Genomic DNA, 22,697 nt, shown 5'->3' with positions numbered 1-22,697 from the left:
GAACAAAATCAGTCTTACTTTTACTGTAAACAATTCATTCACATTTAAGACCTACTGATTTGATGAGAACCATAATCATTAAACTCAGAACAACGTAAATGTTGGAAATTCTGAGGTTTGGTTCTAAAAGGGCCAATATCAAAACACCTGTTTTTGAGCTATGAGCATTTGAAGTTTTGCTTATAGTTTTCAAGTTATTGTTTTCAACAACTATAAATAACTTTATACTTTCTTTGTGGAAGTCACCTTATTAAACGCTAATTTTTTCTATCGTATTCTTTTTGAAAATTGCCGGTCTCTAATCTTTATTGGTAATCTAACATTATTGGCAAGGGCTTATTTAATTAAACGTTAACTGTTCGTTTAGTACTTAACAGAGACATTGGCCCTTTTAACATGTTGCAAGCCAGGATAAAACGCGTTTGTATCAGTTAATATCTCAATTTCGATTTTAAAAAATGACATTGGCCCTTTCAGAACCAAGCCACAGATTATGTTCAACTTGAACTAGTCTATTTTTCTCGTCTGTCCAATATTAGAATGCCGTGTGACCCCCGAAGAGGCCTGATCTAGGAGACGGAGGCAACCTGCGCATCTTTGAGGATGGGACCCATCCTATGAGAAATTATAATGCTGAAGAAGACACACACACACAGAGAGAGAGAGAGAGAGAGACCCCGAGCCACTAATTAATCAATGAAGGTTCAAATCCCCGCCCCTTCCGGGAATCGAACCAGAGACCTCCTTGGCCAAATAACACCACGCTAACCATTGAGCCATGGAGCCAGACCATCTGTCCATTGAAAGAAAGCCACTCTACATCTGCATTGTGTACAGGAATAGCGAAAGAATATTATGCAATTATCAACAGCTCAGAAGAACAGGTTTCGTACTTACTAGCACTGCAATCTCTTACCCACAATGGTTGATGATGATGCTTGTTGTTTAAAGGCGCCTAACATCTAGGTCATCGGCCCCTAATGGTACGAGATGACACGAAATGTAATGACAACTGAAATTCCAAAATACATCCACTGACCAAAATTCAGAACATGATGAAAAATAAATGAATATGAATTTTAAATAATCATCGGATCCAACTCACAATATTGGAAGTTAAAATAATTCCAAAATCCATCCACTGACTAAAATTCTAAAAGACGACTATGAACAATCATTATGAACATGGATCCGACCCGCTATGTCCCTCCTTCTCATAAAATAACTTAAAACAATGGTATAAATTGAACAAGGGACTGCTTCGAAAGCAAAATCCTACATCGATGCTTGTTATCTAAAGGAGTCCAAAATCCAGGTCATAAATGGTACTAATCGCAGGAGCCGCACACAACCGCGATGTTCCTTACATAGTGGAACTAATCACTGGTAATGCAGACCCGTAGTGTTCCTCATATAGTTGTACTGATTCAAGGCAACGTAAACCCATGGTGTTCCGCATATAGTGGTAGTAATCACGGGTACTGAAAACCCATGTGATCCACCCACGATGTTACTAATCACAGACCCATGGCGTTCCTCACATAGTGATACTAATCTCACGTAAAGTCGACCCACGGTGTTCCCCGCGTGATGGTACTTATCACAGGTAATCTCATGGTTCATGGTCCATCATCCCTTGGTCGCCCCTTTTAGTCGCCTCTTATGACAGGCAGGGAAAACCATGTGTGTATTTTTCATCTGCGTCCCCCACCCACAGGTGGTAACAATGGTTGAAACTGCATAGCTGATCAGAACTTCTTACAACCTCTCATCACGCGGACTGAAGTTTACCATGTGCAACCACAATAACCACACTAAACCGTTATTTCATTTCCACTAGTGTCCGTGCGGTCGAGTTACTTACAAATTTTTTGTTTCTTTCGTGGCTGGACAAATACTGTACATTCCTTAAACCACTGAATGTTTGGAATTTCTAAAAACGGAGGTAATTTAGGAATGGTAAAAAATTCCTTTTACTCCGGGCAGAAGGATAAATTGTAAGATATGACCAGGATTTTCGGGACGTTTGGTAATCCTATTTACACTCATATTTGGCTCTTATAATACATAAATCGATAAAGTACAAGTGATCCTTACGCAGCCAGTCCTTGTCATGAATAGTGTAAAAATAAATAGTGATGTTATTGGTTTTACGTCCCACCAATCACACTTGTTTTCGGAGATACCCAGGTGCCGGAATTTCGTACCTCAGAAATTATTTTACGTGCTAGTAAATCTACAGACAAGAGGCTGGCGTATTTGAGCACTTCCAAGTACCACCAGACTGAGCCAGGATCAAAATTGCCAACTTGGAGGAGTCGGATGGGCATCGTTCTACCGTTTGTGTTACTCAGCCCGGCTGTAGAAGGGTCGTGAGCTTTACAGACTGATATATGACAGCACTTCTAGCTCTGTGATGAGAGTAGCAGGAAACTACCTCACTTCTCATAACACTAGTACCCATTTTCAGAGACGCCTAGGATTCTTATGGCAGTTTATGGCGAAGTTGTTGGGGATACGACCTGCCGTCAGGCTTAGGACTTGACTTACTATACACACGTAAAGCTGGGCAGAGCGCTGAACTTTCACATTTTTACAAGTTGCTTTACTTCTCACCGGCACAGCTAGGTCTTAAGACGACAATGGGATAGAAAAGGGCTCGGAGTGGGAAGGAAGCGGCAGTGGCCTTATTTAAAGTACAGCCCCAGCATTTACCTGGTGTGAAAATAGGAAACCACGGAAAACTATCATCAGGGCTGCCGACAGTGGAGTTCGAACTCATTCTCCTAACCGCACGGCCAATTCGCTCGGTGCTGACCTTCAGAGCTGAAGTTGGTGGGCTCGAGCCCGGCTCAGTACGATGGTATTTGAAGTTTCTCAAATACTCCAGCGTCGTGTCTGCGGATTTATCAGCGCACAAAAGAACTATTGTAAGCACATCGGCGCGGCGACTCCGAAAACCATAAATGTAGTTAATGGAACGTAAATTCGGTAACATTATTAGATTTCGTCCGCCTCTGTGGTGTAGTGGTTAGCGTGTTTAGCTGCCACCCCCGGAGACCCGGGTTCGATTCCCGGTTGGAACGGGGTCCACTCAGCGTCGAAGGGTCAACTGAGTAGAGGTGGGTTCGATTTCCACCTCAGCCATCCTGGAAGTGGTTTTCTGTGGTTTCCCCACTTCTCCTCCAGGCAAATGCCGGGATGTACCTAACTTAAGGCCAAAGCCGCTTCCTTCCCTCTTCCTTGTCTATCCCTTCCAATCTTCCAATACCGCCTACAAGGCCCGTATTCATCATAGCAGGTGAGGCCGTCTGGGCGAAGTGCTGGTCCTCCTCCCCAGTTTTAATGCCCGACCCAAATTTTGTCGCTCCACGACACTGCCCTTGAGGCGGTAGAGGTGGGCGTGTCGTCTCAAAACTCACGAATTTCAGAAAGAGGATTAGTAAGAACAAGTCTCAAAACTCACGAGCAGGGCCAGTTCTTCTTTGAATGGATAAATGTGCACCCTATTAGTGATGGGATAATGGAATACTTTTAATAAGCGAATAACTTCCATCCGATTATTTAATAATCGAATGAATAATCAAATCAAAGAATCGAATGAGTTTCAAATATTTCAGTTATATCGCGCAGAATAATCGGATGCGTCATGAATATTCTTTTCCGGTTTAAGTGTGTCGGGTTGATTGAAGCAAGCGAATAGATGAACGCTTATCAAAAATAGAAATACGCCTTTTTCCAAATGAATCTCCAAATGTTGAAACTAATATTGAAACTAAATGAGTGAATTAACTGTCTTGATCTCTTAATATCTCTAAATAAAATTCCTTATTCAAGTAAATGCCGCCTTCTGGCCGAATAACGGAACTAAGCCCCAGCACTACCACCTGACAGTTTCTTTTAACTAGCAGCGGGCAATATACCTACTTCAATTTTGTCATCCGGCTGCATGCATAAATGGTTAGCATGCTGGCCTTTGGTCCAAGGGGTCCAGGGTTTTGTTTCCGGTCGGGTAGGGAATTTTAACTTTCATTAGTTAATTCCTATGTCTCGGGGACTGGATGTTCGTGCCGTCTTCAGCATTAGACTTCAACTTAGGTAGCGCCTCAACCTCACAGACGTACGGCGTCAACTCTAAGGACCTTCACCAGACCTCTCCGGAGGCCACACGTCATTATTATAAATTCATGTGAAAGGGGAAAAATGCATTAGATCTGCTTTAAGACAACAGCAACATATTTTAAAAATAATAATAATAATACACCTCGGTGTCTGTCATTCACTAACCATTATTTTTCCCCTGTGGGTTGGGATGGCAGAATAAGATTGACAGTATCCCCTGCCTGTCGTAAGAAGCGACTAAAAAGGGGCCCAAGGGGCTCTTAAATTGTTTAAGAAAAGACTAGATAAACAACTTATAGGCAATCTGCTACCGGGGTTACTGCCCCAAGTCGATGGAAAGACATGGGTTGAAGCGAAGCGTGAGTCACCTCACACCTAATCCCTCCTGCAGTCCGGATTCCTGAAATTTTGAGACTCATTAGAGTGTTTACTTTAGCTACCAGTTTGTAGTCGTGAGTTTTGATACTATTTGTTACTAATTATAGCCCGTGAGTTTTGAGACTCGTGAGTTTTGAGACGTAACCGAGGTGGGATCCCTCGCTGAGTCCGAGGGAAAACCAACCCTGGAGGGTAAACAGATTAAGAAATAAAGAGTATTAGATTTCAAAATGACTGATTTGAATGAGGAATGGAATAAGACCAATCTTGCGGGAAATATACAAGATTAAATTACAACGAGAAGTAATTTTAAATGTTATGTTCTATGAACACGGAATTGCATTCGATGAAGTTTTGGTTCGCAACAACGATAAATAAAGAACGTGTAATTTGGGACGCTCACCAACAGACAGCATACTGTATTCCTGTTACACTGTTCGGGGCTGAGGCAATATACGGTAACCAGCATGGCAGCGATGGCTGCACGCGGCTCGAGTTTGTTTATATAAAAAGGTGCAATATTAATCAAGTATTATTTTTTGTTCCTCTGAGATTCCCCCAGACCTCTCGACCCGAAGCTGGTGGCAGGTGCATTTCAGTGGTTGGCGAACTGCCTAAAGGAAGCCTACTTGTTTTTCACAACAGCTTGCTATGTTATAAATCTGATGCAACATGCTTCACTACAAGCAACTTACAAGCCTTATACTCAAGCACTAAGCAACAAGTAATACTGTATATTTGAACGTCATATCGGGATCTGATGCCTTTGCTGGCAGGACCTAGTGTTTACAGTGCACTATGTCTTCTGGTACGGGCTAGAGCAATTTTGTTACTTTCATTGATCTATCTCTGTATTATCCTTGACTTTGACAATGTGAAAGTGACTGAGGTATGAGCGATGCTAGTAATGCCAACCCTTACGCAGCCAGTCCCTGCTAGAAATGGTGTGAAAATGTTACTCATAGGCTCGGTTGGTGCATGCATTTCAGTGAGCTTGGCAGACTATGTAATAGCAACTTCTGGCTCGGTGAGGAAAGCAACGGGAAACTACCACACTCCTCATTTCCCTAGGACGCCTCTTCAGTGATGCCTAGGCCATCTATGACAGCTGATGGCAGAGCTGTTGAGGATCCAACCAGCCTTAGGGCTGAAGACTGAACATACATACATCGGGATCTGTTTGTCGTTAGTAGCAACTAATCAAAAATGTTTAACTTAAGGAGGGATCCTACTGATATACTGACCTACAAATGATTCAAAAACTGAAAAATAGTTGTGTGTGCTACTGGATGTTCAAAACTTGGGGCACATAGTGATGCGTTTGTTTTGTTTTTGGTTTTTTCATGAACGGCCATTTTGAAACGTTCCGCCAAGGTGTTTAAATCACACCTGCACTTTGGAAAGGTTTTAGAAATAATACGATGAAGCCAAAAATGTTAGTAAAATGCATTCTAAACATGCTCGCTGGAGAAATACTGTCTGGAAAATTCTAAATTCCCATGTAGGGAATTAGATATTTTTCACCAATAGAGCATGTCAAAAATGTCAAAAACATCTTCGTCTTCGAAACGCTGGTTAATAGAGCAAACGTCTGAAAAGCCTTACATCTGATATGTTTTTGACATATTTGAAATACTGTCTGTCTGTCAAGTCATCAGCCCGGGCGCTATTTGGATTCTGAAATAGCATCATCGAAGAGTATAGTGTTCTAAATATATGTCTATCCCTTGCTCCCGTTTTCTGATACGAAGTCACAGATTAGGCGAGAATAAATTATGTGGTATGCTTTTATGGCCGAATACCCTTCCTAGCGCCAACCTCAGTTGAGGAGCTAATGGTGATGAAATGTATGACAGTGAGTGAAATAAGGTAAGATGTGGAAGAAATCGGCTGTAGCCTATGCATACGAACTGTTTCGGCATTTGCCTGGATTGAAAATGGGAAACCACAAAAAACAATTCTCAAGACAGCCGACGGTGAGGTTCGAACCCACTCTTCTCCCGAATGCAGGACTCAGTTCTATAGCCACTCGGTCGTATGCAGTTCGAAATGAACCGCAAAATCCGATGGCGGTGCCAAAATGAGGTTGTAGTAGGCAAGATGAAGAGCGACGTAATTTCCCATTGCTTTTCTCTCTGGACCAAAAAGGAATTTCACATCACGACTAACGTTGTAAGTAATGCCTTTGATAAATATTTCAGACGCACTATTCGTGCTCCGAGTGTCATTACCAGCGGGCGGCTTCATATGCAGTAATAATTTCGTGTGGCTAATTCTAGCCGGGTGCAGCCCTTGTAAGGCAGACCCTCCGATGAGGGTGGGCGGCGTCTGCCAAGTGTAGGTAACTGTGTGTTATTGTGGTGGGGGATAGTGTTATGTGTGGTGTGTGAGTTGCAGGAAATGTTGGGGACAGCACAAACACCCAGCCCCCGGGCCATTGGAATTAACCAATGAAGGTTAAAATCCCCGACCCGGCCGGGAATCGGACCCGGGACCCTCTGAACCGAAGGCCAGTACGCTGACCGTTCAGCCAACGAGTCGGACTTCATATGCAGTAAAAACTATGCACTATTGCATATTTGCAAAATACTTTCCTCTATGGTCCGCCTCTGTGGTGTAGTGGTTAGCGTGATTAGCTGCCACCCCCGGAGGTCCGGGTTCGATTCCCGGCTCTGCCACGAAAATTTGAAAAGTGGTACGAGGGCTGGAACGGGGTCCACTCAGCCTCGGGAGGTCAACTGAGTAGAGGTGGGTTCGATTCGCACCTCAGCCATCCTCGAAGTGGTTTTCCGTGGTTTCCCACTTCTCCTCCAGGCGAATGCAGGGATGGAACCTAACTTAAGGCCACGGCCGCTTTCTTCCCTCTTCCTTGTCTATCCCTTCCAATCTTCCCATCCCTCCACAAGGCCCCTGTTCAGCATAGCAGGTGAGGCCGCCTGGGCGAGGTACTGGTCATTCTCCTCAGTCAAATAGTCAAAAAAGCAATGCAAAATTACCTCAATTATCTTAGCAAGGAAACCAGAAGTGAGATTCCATGGCTCGTTCTCTATGCAAATGGAATCGAGCTAAAGCGAGTAAGTAATGGAGAAGAGGCAATATACAACAAAGCTGTAGTCGTGCTTCAAGGTACAGCAGGGCAGGGATCTCGCGTAATTACAATACGGGGCTATTGGAGATTCGTTGAAAAACATCGATACTCACCGTAAAGGAACGGTAACAAAATGGCACTATTAAGGCTACGATACACCTAGGACCTACGGAAAGTTTTCATTCCCCTCCCCGAAGGGGAAGAGCGGGCCACCTAGAAGGTAACGCCTTCTCTCTGGCCAGGAGATTAGGCGGGTTTGGAGGATTGAAGGGGTCTGAGAGAGGGAGGGGGGGGGGTGAGGCTTTGATTCAGTGAAGGAGTGGGGAGGGGGTTTCTACCTCTTAGCTAAGTGTTTATTGATATTTTTTCAGTTTGTACAGTAAAGTTACAATTCATTACTGATATCACAAATACGGTGCAGAAATACGGTATGAACACGAATACTTCAAAGACGAAATACAAGACAGTCTCGAAATTCCCAAAACCTCTTCGCTTAAAGATCGATGGCTCAGATATATTACAAGTCAAGGCTTTAGCTTACCTACAGTGGGACATTAAAGTCTACATACACCCCCATTTTGTAGCATGTTGTGTACAACCCTGAATGCACAGAGGTGTATAGTACGCGAACCTTTTCTTGAGCCCTGAACTCCATAGTGCATAGTGGGAACTAGGGCTCAAGAAAAAGTTCGCGTACTATACGTGCAACTCTATGTCTGCGTCTACGTCCACAACAACATAAACCAAGGTCGTCAGACCAGTATCGTGCACGACAAGCGTGATAGATGCAACCGTACGTGTTTACTACGGAACAGAAGTCAACATACACTTCGAGTCTGCCATCAGTTGTAGGAGAGAAGTTGCACTGAGCGGTTTGTTGATACAGTAGATGTGTATTGCAATACAGAATTCGATCGCGTAACATGGACCCAAAAAGAACTGAAATACCAGCGGAAGTGAGGAAAATATCATTAAGCTCGGTAAAAAGGCCTTTCCATTGTTAAAAAGTGGGGACATTGTTAGAAGGAGCCGTGGAAGTGTCCAAACATATTAAGAAACTACAATGATCTAGTACGTGTAGAAAACAAAGCTAGATGTGGACGACCATCAAAATTAACTAACAGAGAGCGCCGACACATCATTAGAAAAGTGAATGCCGATCCCAGAATTATAACTACGGAGCTGGCGGTAGATATCGCAAATACTAGTGGTACTATTATTCATCCCATTACAGTACGAAGACTTCTGCACAATCATGAGTTTGACAGTAGAACAGCAAGGAAGAAACCGTCCATAAGCAATGTAAGGGAACAGAAGCGCCTAGAATTTGCAACTCTGCATTGAATTAAATAGTCTATTCCATATTTTGGAATACGGTGCTTTGCACGGATGTATGTTCAATATCTTCCAGTATGCTCGAAAGCAAAAGGTGGGGCAATAAAGGAATGAATTTTAAAGAAGAAACATCTTGTCCCATCAGTGAAGCATGGTGGTGGAAATATTCTTGTGTGGGGTTGCATGTCTGGAGATGGGGTTGGAAATTTAATATTGAGGACATTATGGATAAATGGAAGTATCTCACCATCTTTAAGGAGAATTTGAAACGATCTGCGGAGAAACTGGGACTAGGAACCGACTAGCTGTTTCAGCAAGACAACGTCCCCAAACATACGGCCATTGTCGTAAAAGAATGGCTGCTTTACAATGTACCGAAACAGTTGCATTCGCCTCCCCAGTTACCAGACATTAACCCAATTGAACAACTTTGGGGAGAACTAAAGCGAAGGGTAAAAAAATACAACATAAAGGCAAAGATAACCTGAAAGCGGCCTTAGTGAAATGTTGGAGTAACTTTACATGTGCGGACACAAACAAGTTGGTGGAATCTATGCCTCGACGTTTGGAAGCTGTGATTGAAGTAAAAGGCGGCAATATAAAATGTTAAATCGTGCATGAAAGTGAACAACATCAAGTGTATGTTGACTTTTGTACCTAACCGGCGTTTCACTTGTATGCTCAAGATGTCAGTATATGGAACTATTATTAATTATGCAATACATGTTGTTTTTCAGTTTGAAACATGTCTATCTATGACTCAGAAAGTGAATACATAATATTTTCTTGATTGCTTTATTCTTGAAGTGTTATTTTTAGGGCGTATGTAGACTTTAGTGTCCGACATAAGATTACAGAGGACGGAATGGGCGCCACTGAAGTTAAAATGCCGTATTGCTCAGGTGGTAACAGCCTTTGCGCAGAAGAGGATATTACTGTGTACACGCATCACAGAAATGCTGTCCCGATATAAACAAAGCATGGTATACCACCTCCCCGCTTAACGCATTGCTGCAGGTAGATAGCCACCTACAAGATGTGATTGAAATGGGCATAGATGCGGATGTAGGGCCTATAGCAATACATGCACTGTGCCTTCAATACTATTATACTCGTTCAATCCCTTCCCCTCCTTGTCGGTACTAGAGTGGGGCATTGTTGATTGTTTATATCGGAACACCATTTCTGTGCACGAGTGTACCAGTCGACTTAGTCTTTCCTTCCGAATGAAAATCATTCATGCATTTGTATGCCTGTGAAATGTGGACAAAACGTTCTTGAAGTCCTTGAGATGTGGTGCTATCGTTAACTGATAAATGGGACGTGGAGAGATGTCAGACACCAGTGATCAAGACAATGTGAACCAACGAAGATCAATCATTCGCAATATCCGCATCCGTCGTCTTGCATGGTGAGGTCACACAATGTGCCACTCTAGTTTAATGAGAACTGTGGAAGGAGGCTTCATTGAAGGAAAACATACACGAAGAAGACCCAGAAATACCTTCCTTAAATTCTAATTGACATCTCAGCACAGAATTACGTTTCAGTGGATGACACGACAAATGGCAGGGTGATTTGGAAGTGTTTTACGGCAATTGATCAGTGTTACCAGACTTAGGACTGCAAAACAATGATCAGAGATAGTATAGGTAATGTTCGACCCACATGAATTAAATATCAAAATACTGTACGGAATGTGACATTTCATACCAAGTATTGGTGCTTAAAATATAGGCATCACGATTAAATGTCAACAAATATTTTGATCAAAACACCAATGTTCAGACAATGTACTGTAAGGGGAAACATCTTCAATAAATACTGGACTCTAACGCACCGAAAGTCAATAATATTTATCTACAAAAACCGATAATGTGTAAAAAAAAAATACTGAGCAAAACATGAAGAATGAATTCCTTCTAAGCAGAAAAACAAATATACCTAAGCCCTACCGAGCGAGTGGCCACGTAGCTGTTTGTATTCGGGAGACACTGGTTCGAATCCCATTGTTGGCAGCTCTGAAGATGCGTTTACCGTGGTTTTCCATTTCCACATCAGGCAAATTTTGGGGCTGTACCTTAATTAAGGCCACAGCCGCTTCATACCCCCCTCCTACCCTATCGTTGCCATAAGACTGTATGTGTCGGTGCGACGTAATGAAACTCGTAGGAAAAAAAAAGCCGTAGGCCGAGAAAGTTGGATTATACGACTTTCAGACAAGATCATAATTAATATGTTCAAAATGTCCGCACTCGGTATAATATCTGTGCACTGGAGGTAAATGGCATTATGTATATTTATTTACGAAATTGAAGTTTCCACATGCTGTAATACGTTTATTGAATTTTCTGTACTCCTTTCTGCGCGTACTTTCTACGTGAACTAGCCACTTTGAGGTGTAAAGAACCATACTTCCAAATCAGATTAAGGAAATAATCAAAATTTAAGAAACAGATAAAACATATGGCACAATAACCACGACGGGCCTTGGCCTACCAAGTGACTGCTTCTCAGCCCGAAGGCCTGCAGATTACGACGTGACGCATGGTCAGCGCGATGAATTCTCTCGGCCGTTATTCCTGGCTTTCTAGACCGGAGCCACTATCTCACCGTCAGATAGCTCCTCAATTGTAATCACGTACGCTGAGTGGACCTCGGAACAGCCCTAGGACGCAGGTAAAATCCTTGTTATGGCCGGGAATCGAACCCGGGCCTCCGGAGGTGGCAGCTAATCATACTAACCACTACACCACAGAGGCGGAGTTCATAACATAGTTTCAGCACAAATTACAGTGTTTTCTTTCTTGCATTTAAACTCTTTGGGCTGCAGTCTGCAAACATGTCCGCAATGGAGATGAGGCCGCCTGGACGAGGTACTGGCCCTACTCCCCAATTGTAGCCTATCCCCGACCAAATGTCTCTCATTCCAGGACACGGCCCTTGAGGCTTTAGAGGTGGGATCCCTGGTTGAGTCCGGGGAAACCAACCATGGAGGGTAAACGGATTAAATAAATAAATAAATAAATAAATAAATAATGTTATCCTTTTTTCTGTGAAAATACCTTCACATCTTCGAAAAAGCCTGTAATATTCAATAACCAAAACGTACAACACAGGCAAAGAGTAATGCAACAACCCTCAGACGAAACACACACACTGTATACAAACAACTGCGCAGAGTTGGGATAATTTAAAAAACAAGTACATGTAAGTGCTATAATAGAAAATATATAATTTTGTTTCAAAATACAGCTGTTGATTGGTCGAAGTTCCTCATATTCTTAAACTGGATAGGTTTACTGGAGCCATGAGCTAGATAGTCTGTTAAAAGCAGTACTGTATGTTGATGTGAAGTATATTATGATTTTAAAAAACCGTCTATAGCTTTCTTCTTAGAACACAATTTCCCCCTCTATTCTGCACCGCTGGCTTGCGAAGAGATTACTTGGGGAAGGGAGAATGCGTAGGGAGCTAGTAAGGGCAGACTGAGACGCCGTAATGCCATTCCACGTCGAAGTCACACGTTGTGGATCCTCAGGAGGCTACAAGCATCTAGTTAGTGTAAAATTCATGCGATAACCTGTATCTTTTTTGCACCAATCGTAATAAATGTTTAGCTTCATTAGACCTACATTCATGAAGGGCATTTCGGCACCTGAAGAAGAGCACTGTCATAGCATTCTTCTATAGTGTGGAAAACGAGGCGAGGAATGCATGCTCAATAGAACCACTAATCGAACCTCAGGTCTCCTACTTGTGAAATTTCGCGTCCTATCCTGATAGTCGTTAATTAGGACACGTTTATGGAACCTAAGTTTGAAAGGGAACTAAACTCCTTCCTCACTCTCTCAGCCCATTTATTTATTTATTTATTTATTTATTCACGAAGCACAAGATACAGCTACACTGAGCAAATTTCACTTGCTCTGTCAACAGACTATTTAACAAACGTAAACATTCATAATAAAATATAATAAACATAACAAAATATAACAAGATCAGGTACACATCCTACTAATAACTGTCCAAATCGAAAACCATAGAATGTCCATGTTTATAGCCAAGTCGTCGTGGGTCAAGATGGCGGTATAATCCCTTCACATCAACTTATCTTTAAGATACTATTTACACACCTCTCGAATTCACTTTTATTTGATGCTATATCAAGCTCTTGTCTCCTATTAACATTGTTAAAGAGTGTTGGGAGGCGGATTAGGAAAGATCGTTGAAGTATTGAGTGCTGAGTGTGGGGAATGTGGAGAAGGTCTTTGGTTCTGGTGGAACGGGAAGGAACGCGGAGAGAGAAGAGAGAAACAAGATGTTCCGAGCGGTAATGTCCATTTAAGATCTCGTGGAGGAAACTCAGGTCAGCTACCTGTCACCTGATGTGCAGCGGTGACACATTAATTGCCATTAATACCTGCTGCGTAGACATGGAGATATGAAGCGGTGACGAGGTGCGGCCGTGGCTTAAGAAAGGATCTGTCCCGGCATTCGCCTTAGTGCAGGAGAATAGAAAACCATTCTCAGGACAACCGACGGTGGGGCCAACCCCTTCGCCTCCCGAATGCAGTCAAAACTGGCCTCTGGTAAACCGAAGCCTGCTCTGTTCGGTGATGAGACACCATTGCAAGTCTCCTTTTTAGGACAATGAAGTGACGGAGAAAATGTTTATAGCTATTACTATCTTTTTTCTAAATTCTCCCTAAAAAGCACAAACACAAGTGAAACTTGTAGCAGGCTGTCCGGATTGAAAGTATAATAAAATAAAATGTAATATCTTGAGAAGTAATCGAGATAATCAATGGCGGTTTGGTTCTACAAGTATGGAAACTCGAAATGCTTCTTTACAATACATAACACACCTGCGCATCATTAGTGGTGCGACACGCGCCGAATCTGTATTGCACTTCTCCCCACGTCGGCATGCTTGGTGTTGTGTTGTAACCCGGTAGCGAAAGTGATCTGCCAGTTCCCCGAAGGCGTCTGGTGGTGGTGGTGCATTGCTTTAAGAGGAAGTACAACTAGGCAACCATCCTCTATATAACACTAATCAGAGGGAAAATATGGAAGGGGTCCGACACTTCGAAAAATGAAGATATCGGCCAAAGGAAGACAAGGGCCACGACGGGCGTGAAAATGAAAGACTCCCTAGCCCTCGCAAACCTAATAGCATCGGGGTCGGAAAAGAACAAGAGTTGACCAAGAGAGGTCGGATAGGATAGATGAAAGTGAGGAGCCTGGCACAACCGAAGGCGTCTGTGCCATTTCCTCATTAATATGTAATATACAGTACCTTTAACTCTGTATGATATTCTTTTAGCTGTGTCTAATGTTTCATTTCCAGCTTCGCTCCTCGCTGAATAACCTAACCTCCCATAATCGCTTGTATATCATCAAAATAATACTATCCTAACTACGCAGGTTATATGAATATTTTCTTTATTTCGTACCTTTACACCAATTCCTTGATATTGTTGTATAAAGCTTCAAACACCTCAGACAGAATAAATGAAATTGCTTCTTTTGATACTCTAGACAAATAGGTATATAAGTGAAATGTCTGAGTCACCAGTTGCTAAGAATCTTAAAGTTATACCTATTTTTAAAAAAAGTCTATCATTAGTGGAGCCGGCTTTCCGATAATCTGTATCATTATTTGCAATTTCGGACCGAATTACTGTCAGCAAGAAATGAAAGTCTCGTGGGGGCATTTTCAAGAAAATTTTGAAAGCCTGCTGCATCATTAATTAAAAGTTCTGACATGAGTGTTCTTTCCAAACGTAATTCTACTCGCCTTTCTAATATTTTTCTTTGCCACACTTCGCGTCTGCGCTTTTCTCTAATTGTACTCACTAAAATAATGAAAGCTGCAGCTGTAATTATTTTCTTCTTCCTGACTATCTATTGTAACCTCACAAACAGCTATTTTGGAGTGGACACAATGCTGAAGTTTATTAACAAAAGTTCATTAAAATGTGCCGACCCCGTGGTGTAGGGGTAGCGTGCCTGCCTCTTACCCGGAGGCCCCGGGTTCGATTCCCGGCCAGGTCAGGGATTTTTACCTGGATCTGAGGGCTGGTTGGAGGTGCACTCAGCCTACGTGATTGGAATTGAGGAGCTATATGACTGTGAGATAGCGGCCCCGGCCTAGAAAGCCAAGAATAACGACCGAGAGGATTCGTCGTGCAGACCACACGACACCTCGGGCTGAGCAGCGGTCGTTTGGTAGGCCAAGGGCTGTAGTGCCATGGGGTTTGGTTTGTTTTATTAAAATGCTGAGAATTTTTTTCATTAACATTGTTTATTAGCTTTGTTTCGTTAACACTGTATATTAACCTTGGTGTGGACACTAACCATTACTCGCAGTTGATACTCCAGTCGAAAACGTTGTACAAGCCTAAAAACAGACAGCTAAGTGGGACGCGTGCTGTGCTGCGCAGCCGTCTGAGCTGCCTAACCTTCAAAGAAGAGAGACAGATGGGACACTTATCTCGCAGGCCAGCTGTATGTTGGGATGCGTACGTAATTAAAAATTCACATGTAAAACACCGTTTTCACATTTAAATTCAGCATTCCAGCAGCTATCGCAAATGCCATATCTGCAATGCAACAAAACATATGGAGAGAGCCCGGCTCCATGGCTAAATGGTTAGGATGCTGGCATTTGGTTACAGGGGTCCCGGGATCGATTCCCCGCAGAGTCGGGAATTTTAACCATCATTGGTTAATTTCGCTTGCACAGGGGCTGGTTGTATGTGTCGTCTTCATCATCATTTTATCCTCATCACGACGCGCAGGTCGCCTACGGAAGTCAAATCAGAAAACCTCCACTTGGCGAGCCGAACATGTCCTCGGACACTCCCGGCACTAAAAGCCATACGCCATTTCCATTTTACATGGAGAGAGGTGGAATACAGTTTCGACGTCTGTCACACCATTAATATTGCGCATTGTACTAGATATGCAAAAACATTTTGAGTTTCTCTAGTTGTAGAATCGGACACGGAATTGAATGAAATGAATGAGAACCAAACCGCCAATGACGATCTCTATTACTTCTCAAGTTATTAAATTTTGTTTAATTGTACATTCAAGCCGGACACCCTATATAAATAGGCTTATATATCAGTCTGAAGTTATACAGTTTACGGTAACTACGGCCACTATAGAACACACGCAGGCGCTATAAGGTTGTTCACAATCATGTCTGTGTGTCACGTTTAACCAAGCAAGTTCTCAGAAAGAGTTTTTTCTACTTCAAAACTAAAACAATAATAAGGAACATCATCAACCATTTATGCATTAGTACTCCTACAGTAGACAGTATAGAAATTGAGAGTTAAAAAGGTTAAATACCTAGGGAGCTGTCTGAATTCAGATTGTGACCAATCAGTCAATAGCAAATGCCGAATAGAACGGGCACAAAATGCCCTTGTCAAGATTAGTTCTATTCTGGAAAGTTACCATTTGAACATTCAGACTAAACTCCGACTCGTGTGATGCTATGTCTGCACAGTCTTGCTATACGAAGACTGACTGCAACCACTACAAGAAAATGGGAACAAAAGCATTTGAGATGTGGGTCTACAGACTCATATTAAGAATTTCCTGGTCAGACAATCATGAAGTATTACATTTTCAACAATGGAGATGGATAGGTCATTGTCTGAGAAAGGAGGATGCCATCGAGAAAGAAATATTTAGATGGAACCCGCAAGGAGCAAGAAAAAGAGGAAGACCAAGGATGACCTGAAGGAGAAGTGCGGAGGAAAAGTTGAGGGAGGATGGCAAATCCTGGGCAGACTTACAGGTGATTGCCAAGAGACGGAACCAATGGAGGACTTTTGTTGCAGCCCTTTTCTCCGAAAGGGGACACAGGATGTAAGTCATTACATTTTCAACGCATAAGCTAAGATAACGGAGTTATTCACAAGTTAGATTTTATTGCAAGTCCATCAACGGCGATGGTGGTGGTGGGACGGTTCAAAAGCGCATGGTCTTCAGCCTTGGCCCACACGAGTGGTGTCTAGTTAGTTTCTCGTCAGTGAAGAGTACCGTAGTTAGCATATCAAATTTGAAATCAGCCTGTGTGGCTGGCGTAGAAAACCTGAGGAACAATAGCAAAGTATTTATTCTTAACTCAGATGAGATTATTGAGAAAATAGTCAATCAGTGTAGGCTATATTATAGTGTTTATTTTTCAGAGCTCTTAATGACCGTTATCTTAAATAATCATTTATATACGTATATACTAGCTGTTTGTTGTTCCCGTTTTTTAATAGATTAGTTTTCCTACAAGTTTTGAAAGAAAACATCTTTATTCTCCCTTCAGCTGGTCCTTAACGGAAGCGAGTTGCATGTCAACTACCAGCCTACAACACAACACAGAAACAAACAGATATGCGATCAACGTCAAATCACAAGCTGCGCTAAAGTTTATCACATCCAGAGAACCAAACAACCGTACAATGATTAATATTAGAAAGAATATCCACGCTGCGCTTGCTACCAACACAATAACACTTCACTGCATCCAAGGACACACCGGGAAATGAACGAGCCGATTCTTTAGCTGAAGTGGATTCCGTAAGACAGAAGATTGTTACTTACTATAAGCTTCAGTTATCCCTATGTAAGCAGAAAGTAAGAGACACACACACACTTCTGAAAAATATTTTACATATTTCTCCAAATGATTCAACACAATTCCTTCCAACCATTGTTGTTTTAAGTGACCTAACATCTACGTCATCGGCCCCTAATGGTACGAGATGAGATGAAATGTAATGACAATTGAAATTCCAAAATTCATCCACTGACCCAAATTCAGAACGTGATGAAAAATGAATTAATATGATTTTTAAATAATCAGCGGGTCCAACTCACAATATTGAAATTTAAAATAGTTCCAAAATCCATCCACTGACAAGAATTCAAAAAGACGACGATGAACAATGATTATGAACTTAAAACAATCAGTGGATCCGAGCTGCCTCACTTGCCCATAAAATAACTTAAAACAATAGTATAACCTGAATAAGGGAGTGCTTCCAAACCAAAATCCTAAATCGATTATGCTTGTTGCTTAAAAGGATCCAAAATCCAGGTCAACGGCCCCTCACAATGGTACTAATCGCTAGTAAAGTAGAATGGTGTACCTCATGTTGCGGTACTAATCACAAGTAGACTCACGGTGTTCCTCACATAACAGTAATGGCACCACTCATAGGTAACGCTGGCCTATGGTGTTCCTCACATATAGTAATGGCACCACTCATGGGTAACGCTGGCCCACGGTGTTCCTCACATACAGTAATGGCACCACTCATGGGTAACACAGACCCAGGGTGTTCCTCACATACAGTAATGGCACCACTCATGGGTAACACAGACCCAGGGTGTTCCTCACATACAGTAATGGCACCACTCATGGGTAGCACAGACCCAGGGTGTTCCTCACATACAGTAATGGCACCACTCATAGGTAACGCTGGCCCACGGTGTTCCTCACATACATTAATGGCACCAATCATAGCTAACGTAGACTCACGGTGTTCCTCACATATAGTAATGGCACCACTCATAGGTAACGCAGGCCCATGGTGTTCCTCACATAGTGGTAGGCCTGTTAACCGCAGGAGCTGCCCGGAACCGTGGTATTCCTCACATAGTGGTACTAATCATAGGCAACATAGACCCACGGTGTCGCTCATATAGTGGTACTAATCACAGGCAACGCCCAGACACGTAGTGTTTCTCACATAATAGTTTTTTTTTTTTTTTTTGCTACGGGCTTTACGTCGCACCGACACAGATAGGTCTTATGGCGACGATGGGATAGGAAAGGCCTAGGAGTTGGAAGGAAGCGGCCGTGGCCTTAATTAAGGTACAGCCCCAGCATTTGCCTGGTGTGAAAATGGGAAACCACGGAAAGCCATCTTCAGGGCTGCCGATAGTGGGATTCACATAATAGTATACTAATCACAGGTAACGGTTTTTTTTCCTCTTTCTTGCAATTTGCTTTACGTCGCACTGACACAGATAGGTCTTATGGCGACGATGGGATAGGAAAGGCCTAGGAGTTGGAAGGAAGCGGCCGTGGCCTTAATCATGGTACAGCCCCGGCATTTGCCTGGTGTGAAAATGAGAAACCACGGGAAACCATCTTCAAAGCTGCCGACAGTGGGACTCGAACCCACTATCTCCCGATTACTGGATACTGGCCGCACTTAAGCGACTGCAGCTATCGAGCTCGGTCACAGGTAACGCAGACACATGGTGTTCCTCACATAGTGGTACTAATCATAGCCTTCTCCCAGACCTGTGGTGCTCCTCTTATAGTGGTACTAATCACAGGTAACGTAAACCCATGGTATTTTTCATATCGTGGCATTAATCAAGGGTACTGTTAAGCCATAATGATCCACACCCCGCTGCTACTAATCGCAAACCCACGGTGTTCCTCACAAAGTGGTACTAATCGCAAGTAAAGTTGGTCCATAATGTTCCTCGCGTGATGGTACAAATCACAGATAATCTGGTTCAAAATCTATAATTCGCTGGTCGCCCTTTTTACTTGTCTCTTACGACAGGCAGGGGATACCGTGGGTGTATTCTTCGTCTGCGCCCCCCCCCCCCCACAGCGGATATATCCAACCGTGGGAAATTCATTCAGTACCTTCATTGGATCGGTAAACCCACGTCACCCATGTGAAGAAGAAACCCAGACAGCAGTTCATCTTCTCAACCGATACAAACAGCTAGTCGTAAAGAGGCCCACATACCTCCGGCAGCCAAGGGCTGCAAAGTTATTTCCGACCCTAAGACTATAAAGTTTATGAATGAAGTATGCCAGACGTACAGTCAATGAGAAATTTCAGATAATCTCAACAAATGTAAATTAACTACCTCTTTCTTACGCACTCTCAATATTAAATTTGCTGCGATATACTCGAAGGGTGAAACGCAGCTTGTAAATGTTGTTTAATCGAGCGAGTTAGCCATGCGGTTAGGGTCGCGCAGCTGTGAGCTTGCATTCCGGAGATCGTGGGGTTCTAACCACACTGTCGGCAACACTGAATATGGTTTTCCGCAGTTTTCATTGTTCACACCAGGCAAGTGCTTGGGCTGTACCTCAATTAGGGCCACGGCTGTTTCCTTCCTACTCCTCGCCCTTTCCTATCCCATCGTCGCCAGAAGATCTGTGGCGATGCAACGGAGAGCACATTGTAAAAAAAAGAATTGCTTAAATAAATAAAAATAAAAAACCCAGTGTAATGAAGCCTAAAATTGATTAAAAGTTTATTTACCGCGAATATCGCTCCGTTATTATGCCTCGTGTGGTACGAAAAACGCATGAAACATACTATGTCGGAAATTATATTTTTCAGAACGTATATTATATAGAGTTCTCCGACACAGCTAATATTAACAGAGGAATTTGATATATCTTATTTTGGCTCCTTCAATACCGCTGTACCACTGTCTACTAATCAAATATATAACCTAGTACCTAATCCAGATACCCTTGAACTTACATAACGAGTTAGGAGAAATTCTGCTATGCAGTTTTGTTGAAACAAAATTTGAACTTTGCCTTCTTTTTCTTTTGTATGTCTAATCCAAGAAAGAATAAGGCAAACAATCTAAGCCTGAGGCACGAATTTGAAATTTACAGACACGATTATAATTTTAGATAGCTTACATATAATTATTAGTATAGGCCTATAGATAAATTAGTACTGGAATGAATGAATGAACGAACGTGAATACGTTCTGTATAGGCAAGTATGAGGACATCGTTTTTTTTTTACCAAACTGCTTTATATCATCATCAGTACCATAATAATAATAATAATAATAATAATAATAATAATAATAATAATAATAATAATAATCACCATGGATGCACGTTGACGAGTTGAAGTTTGCCGTGATTGAATGTAAGAGATCTCTTTACCGCTTTGGTCCTAGTATTGAATGGATAGAATTGATGCACATCTCCTAAGAATAATGCGGTTCAAGAAAACCAGCGAATAAAATTGGAAGAATTAATCATATAACCTATGCCTCCCTGAGCAGAAATATTCTTTCTTTACAAAAAAATTCCGTACAGAAACAAAGATGCAGCAGAATATATATAACACATTAATACTTACGGTTGTATAATTGTGTACAGGGACATCTTAAAGTTGAGATGCAGATGATCAAAAATTCACACACGTAATTTCACACTTTGAGTTATTCACTTATATCTGAATATCGTTAAAACTCGTTTTATAAATAAAATACTACAAAATAAACAAATATTTAAAAATATTGTTTCCTTTTGTTAAAAATTTAAAGAGAAAAGAGATTCGATTTGACTCTAAATAGTCACTTTAAGTAAGCTGTACAATGTGTGAACAAGATATTTTTTATTCACCCCTACTTGGATCATTTATTATCTCTGTTACTTGCCGCTTAACGCTCATCGGTCATCTTGTAGATCGTGATAAGAACAAGCCATCTCATTTATCACGCACTCGAGTGTATTGGTAATCAGTCGTACTTCAAAAACGCATTATTAAACGTTACATTCGACGTGTATTGGGCTTCCGACAGCTCTACTAGACTGTGCTTAGTCGTCCCGCTTGCACATGAACGATAACACTCCCGATAGATAGCGAGCAAGCAACGCTGCGCAAGAATACCAACTATACTGTTCGGTCAAAAGGCAGTGCCTCGTTAATGGACAATGAAACAAGACACGCAAATGATCAAAGCTAGATACGGTACGAAGAAACACTAATCCGCAGTACCTATTGTAAATTCACTCAACCACTGTGTGCATGTGTTATTAATTCACTCCTACAAAATGCAGCTTGGTGAAAACAGTCCTCCAGATAATTATTTGTGAATAACGGGAAAATATATTTGATTTCCCTTAAGTAAATCGGCTATGTCACAATATAATTGAGATATAGATAGGCAGAAGAGCACAAGAAGTGAAGAATGTGCAAACAAGAGTCAGGAGATAGTAGGTGCAACGCTTTGCCAAGATTACGTGACGCTTGGACGAAGCCTTGCGGCTGACTGGAGTGGAGAAGCCTTAGCGCGGTAGACCTGGCTGGAGAAGAGAGTATGGGGAAAACAGGTTGCTGTTCAAAGCAAGCACGTGGAAATATAGTGTCCACGCCTTTCTGTCATTGGCAGTCATTGACACACATTTCACATGTACTTGGGTTCGTTCTCCGCCTGGTATTTTCCCCTGGTTAAGTTTCTATTAACGCCGCCCCTGTTCGATTTCAATCGACCTTGGTAAAGGAATCAGATAGCATGGTTTCTACTAAAAACTCAAATCCTCTTCGTACACGCCAATCAAACCTCAGATGTGGGCAGGGGGTAGACCTAGGGCTGAATTTTGTGATGGGCTGACAAGATTGCAGCCTAACGGCCAGCACACAAAAAATAAATAAAAATAAATAAATTACAAATAATAATAATAATAATAATAATAATAATAATAATAATAATAATAATAATAATAATAATAGAAACTAAGGCGGACCTCCAAGAAATAAATATCACAGACGACATCATGGAAAATCGTGGAGCTTTTAGAACAAAAGTAGCCAATCGTAAATTTAGGGAGAAACCCAAAAAGACAACTGGTAGGAAGTGGTCGACAGAACGCAAGATGCAACACAGTGCATTCACGAAGAGATTTTGGGAGGATAAGAAGGCACAAACCATCAAACCAACTAACAAGTTCAAACGCGCTCTGTGA

General features: G+C 42.1%; 1 protein-coding gene across 8 annotated transcripts in view; it reads right to left on the bottom strand.

Annotated features, from left to right (window-relative positions):
• Ndae1 (Na[+]-driven anion exchanger 1) overlaps positions 1–21,537 on the bottom strand; it is a 917,075-nt gene extending 895,538 nt beyond the window's left edge. For 2 of the 8 annotated variants that reach the window (XM_068228596.1, XM_068228595.1), the window contains exon 1: positions 21,088–21,534. In XM_068228596.1, the coding sequence (XP_068084697.1) occupies positions 21,088–21,113 (26 nt within the window). In that variant the 5' untranslated portion in view covers positions 21,114–21,534. Of the gene's footprint in view, positions 1–21,087 lie in introns of all 8 variants that reach the window. The other 6 variants (XM_068228593.1, XM_068228597.1, XM_068228594.1 and 3 more) reach the window with 5 other exon arrangements.
• Between the last annotated feature and the right edge of the window lie 1,160 nt (positions 21,538–22,697).

Source organism: Anabrus simplex, chromosome 7 (genome assembly GCF_040414725.1).
Source record: "Anabrus simplex isolate iqAnaSimp1 chromosome 7, ASM4041472v1, whole genome shotgun sequence".
Classification (NCBI taxonomy): Eukaryota; Metazoa; Arthropoda; class Insecta; order Orthoptera; family Tettigoniidae; genus Anabrus; species Anabrus simplex.
The sequence above is the reverse complement of the archived record's forward strand: the minus strand, read 5'-3'. Positions and strand labels throughout refer to the sequence as shown.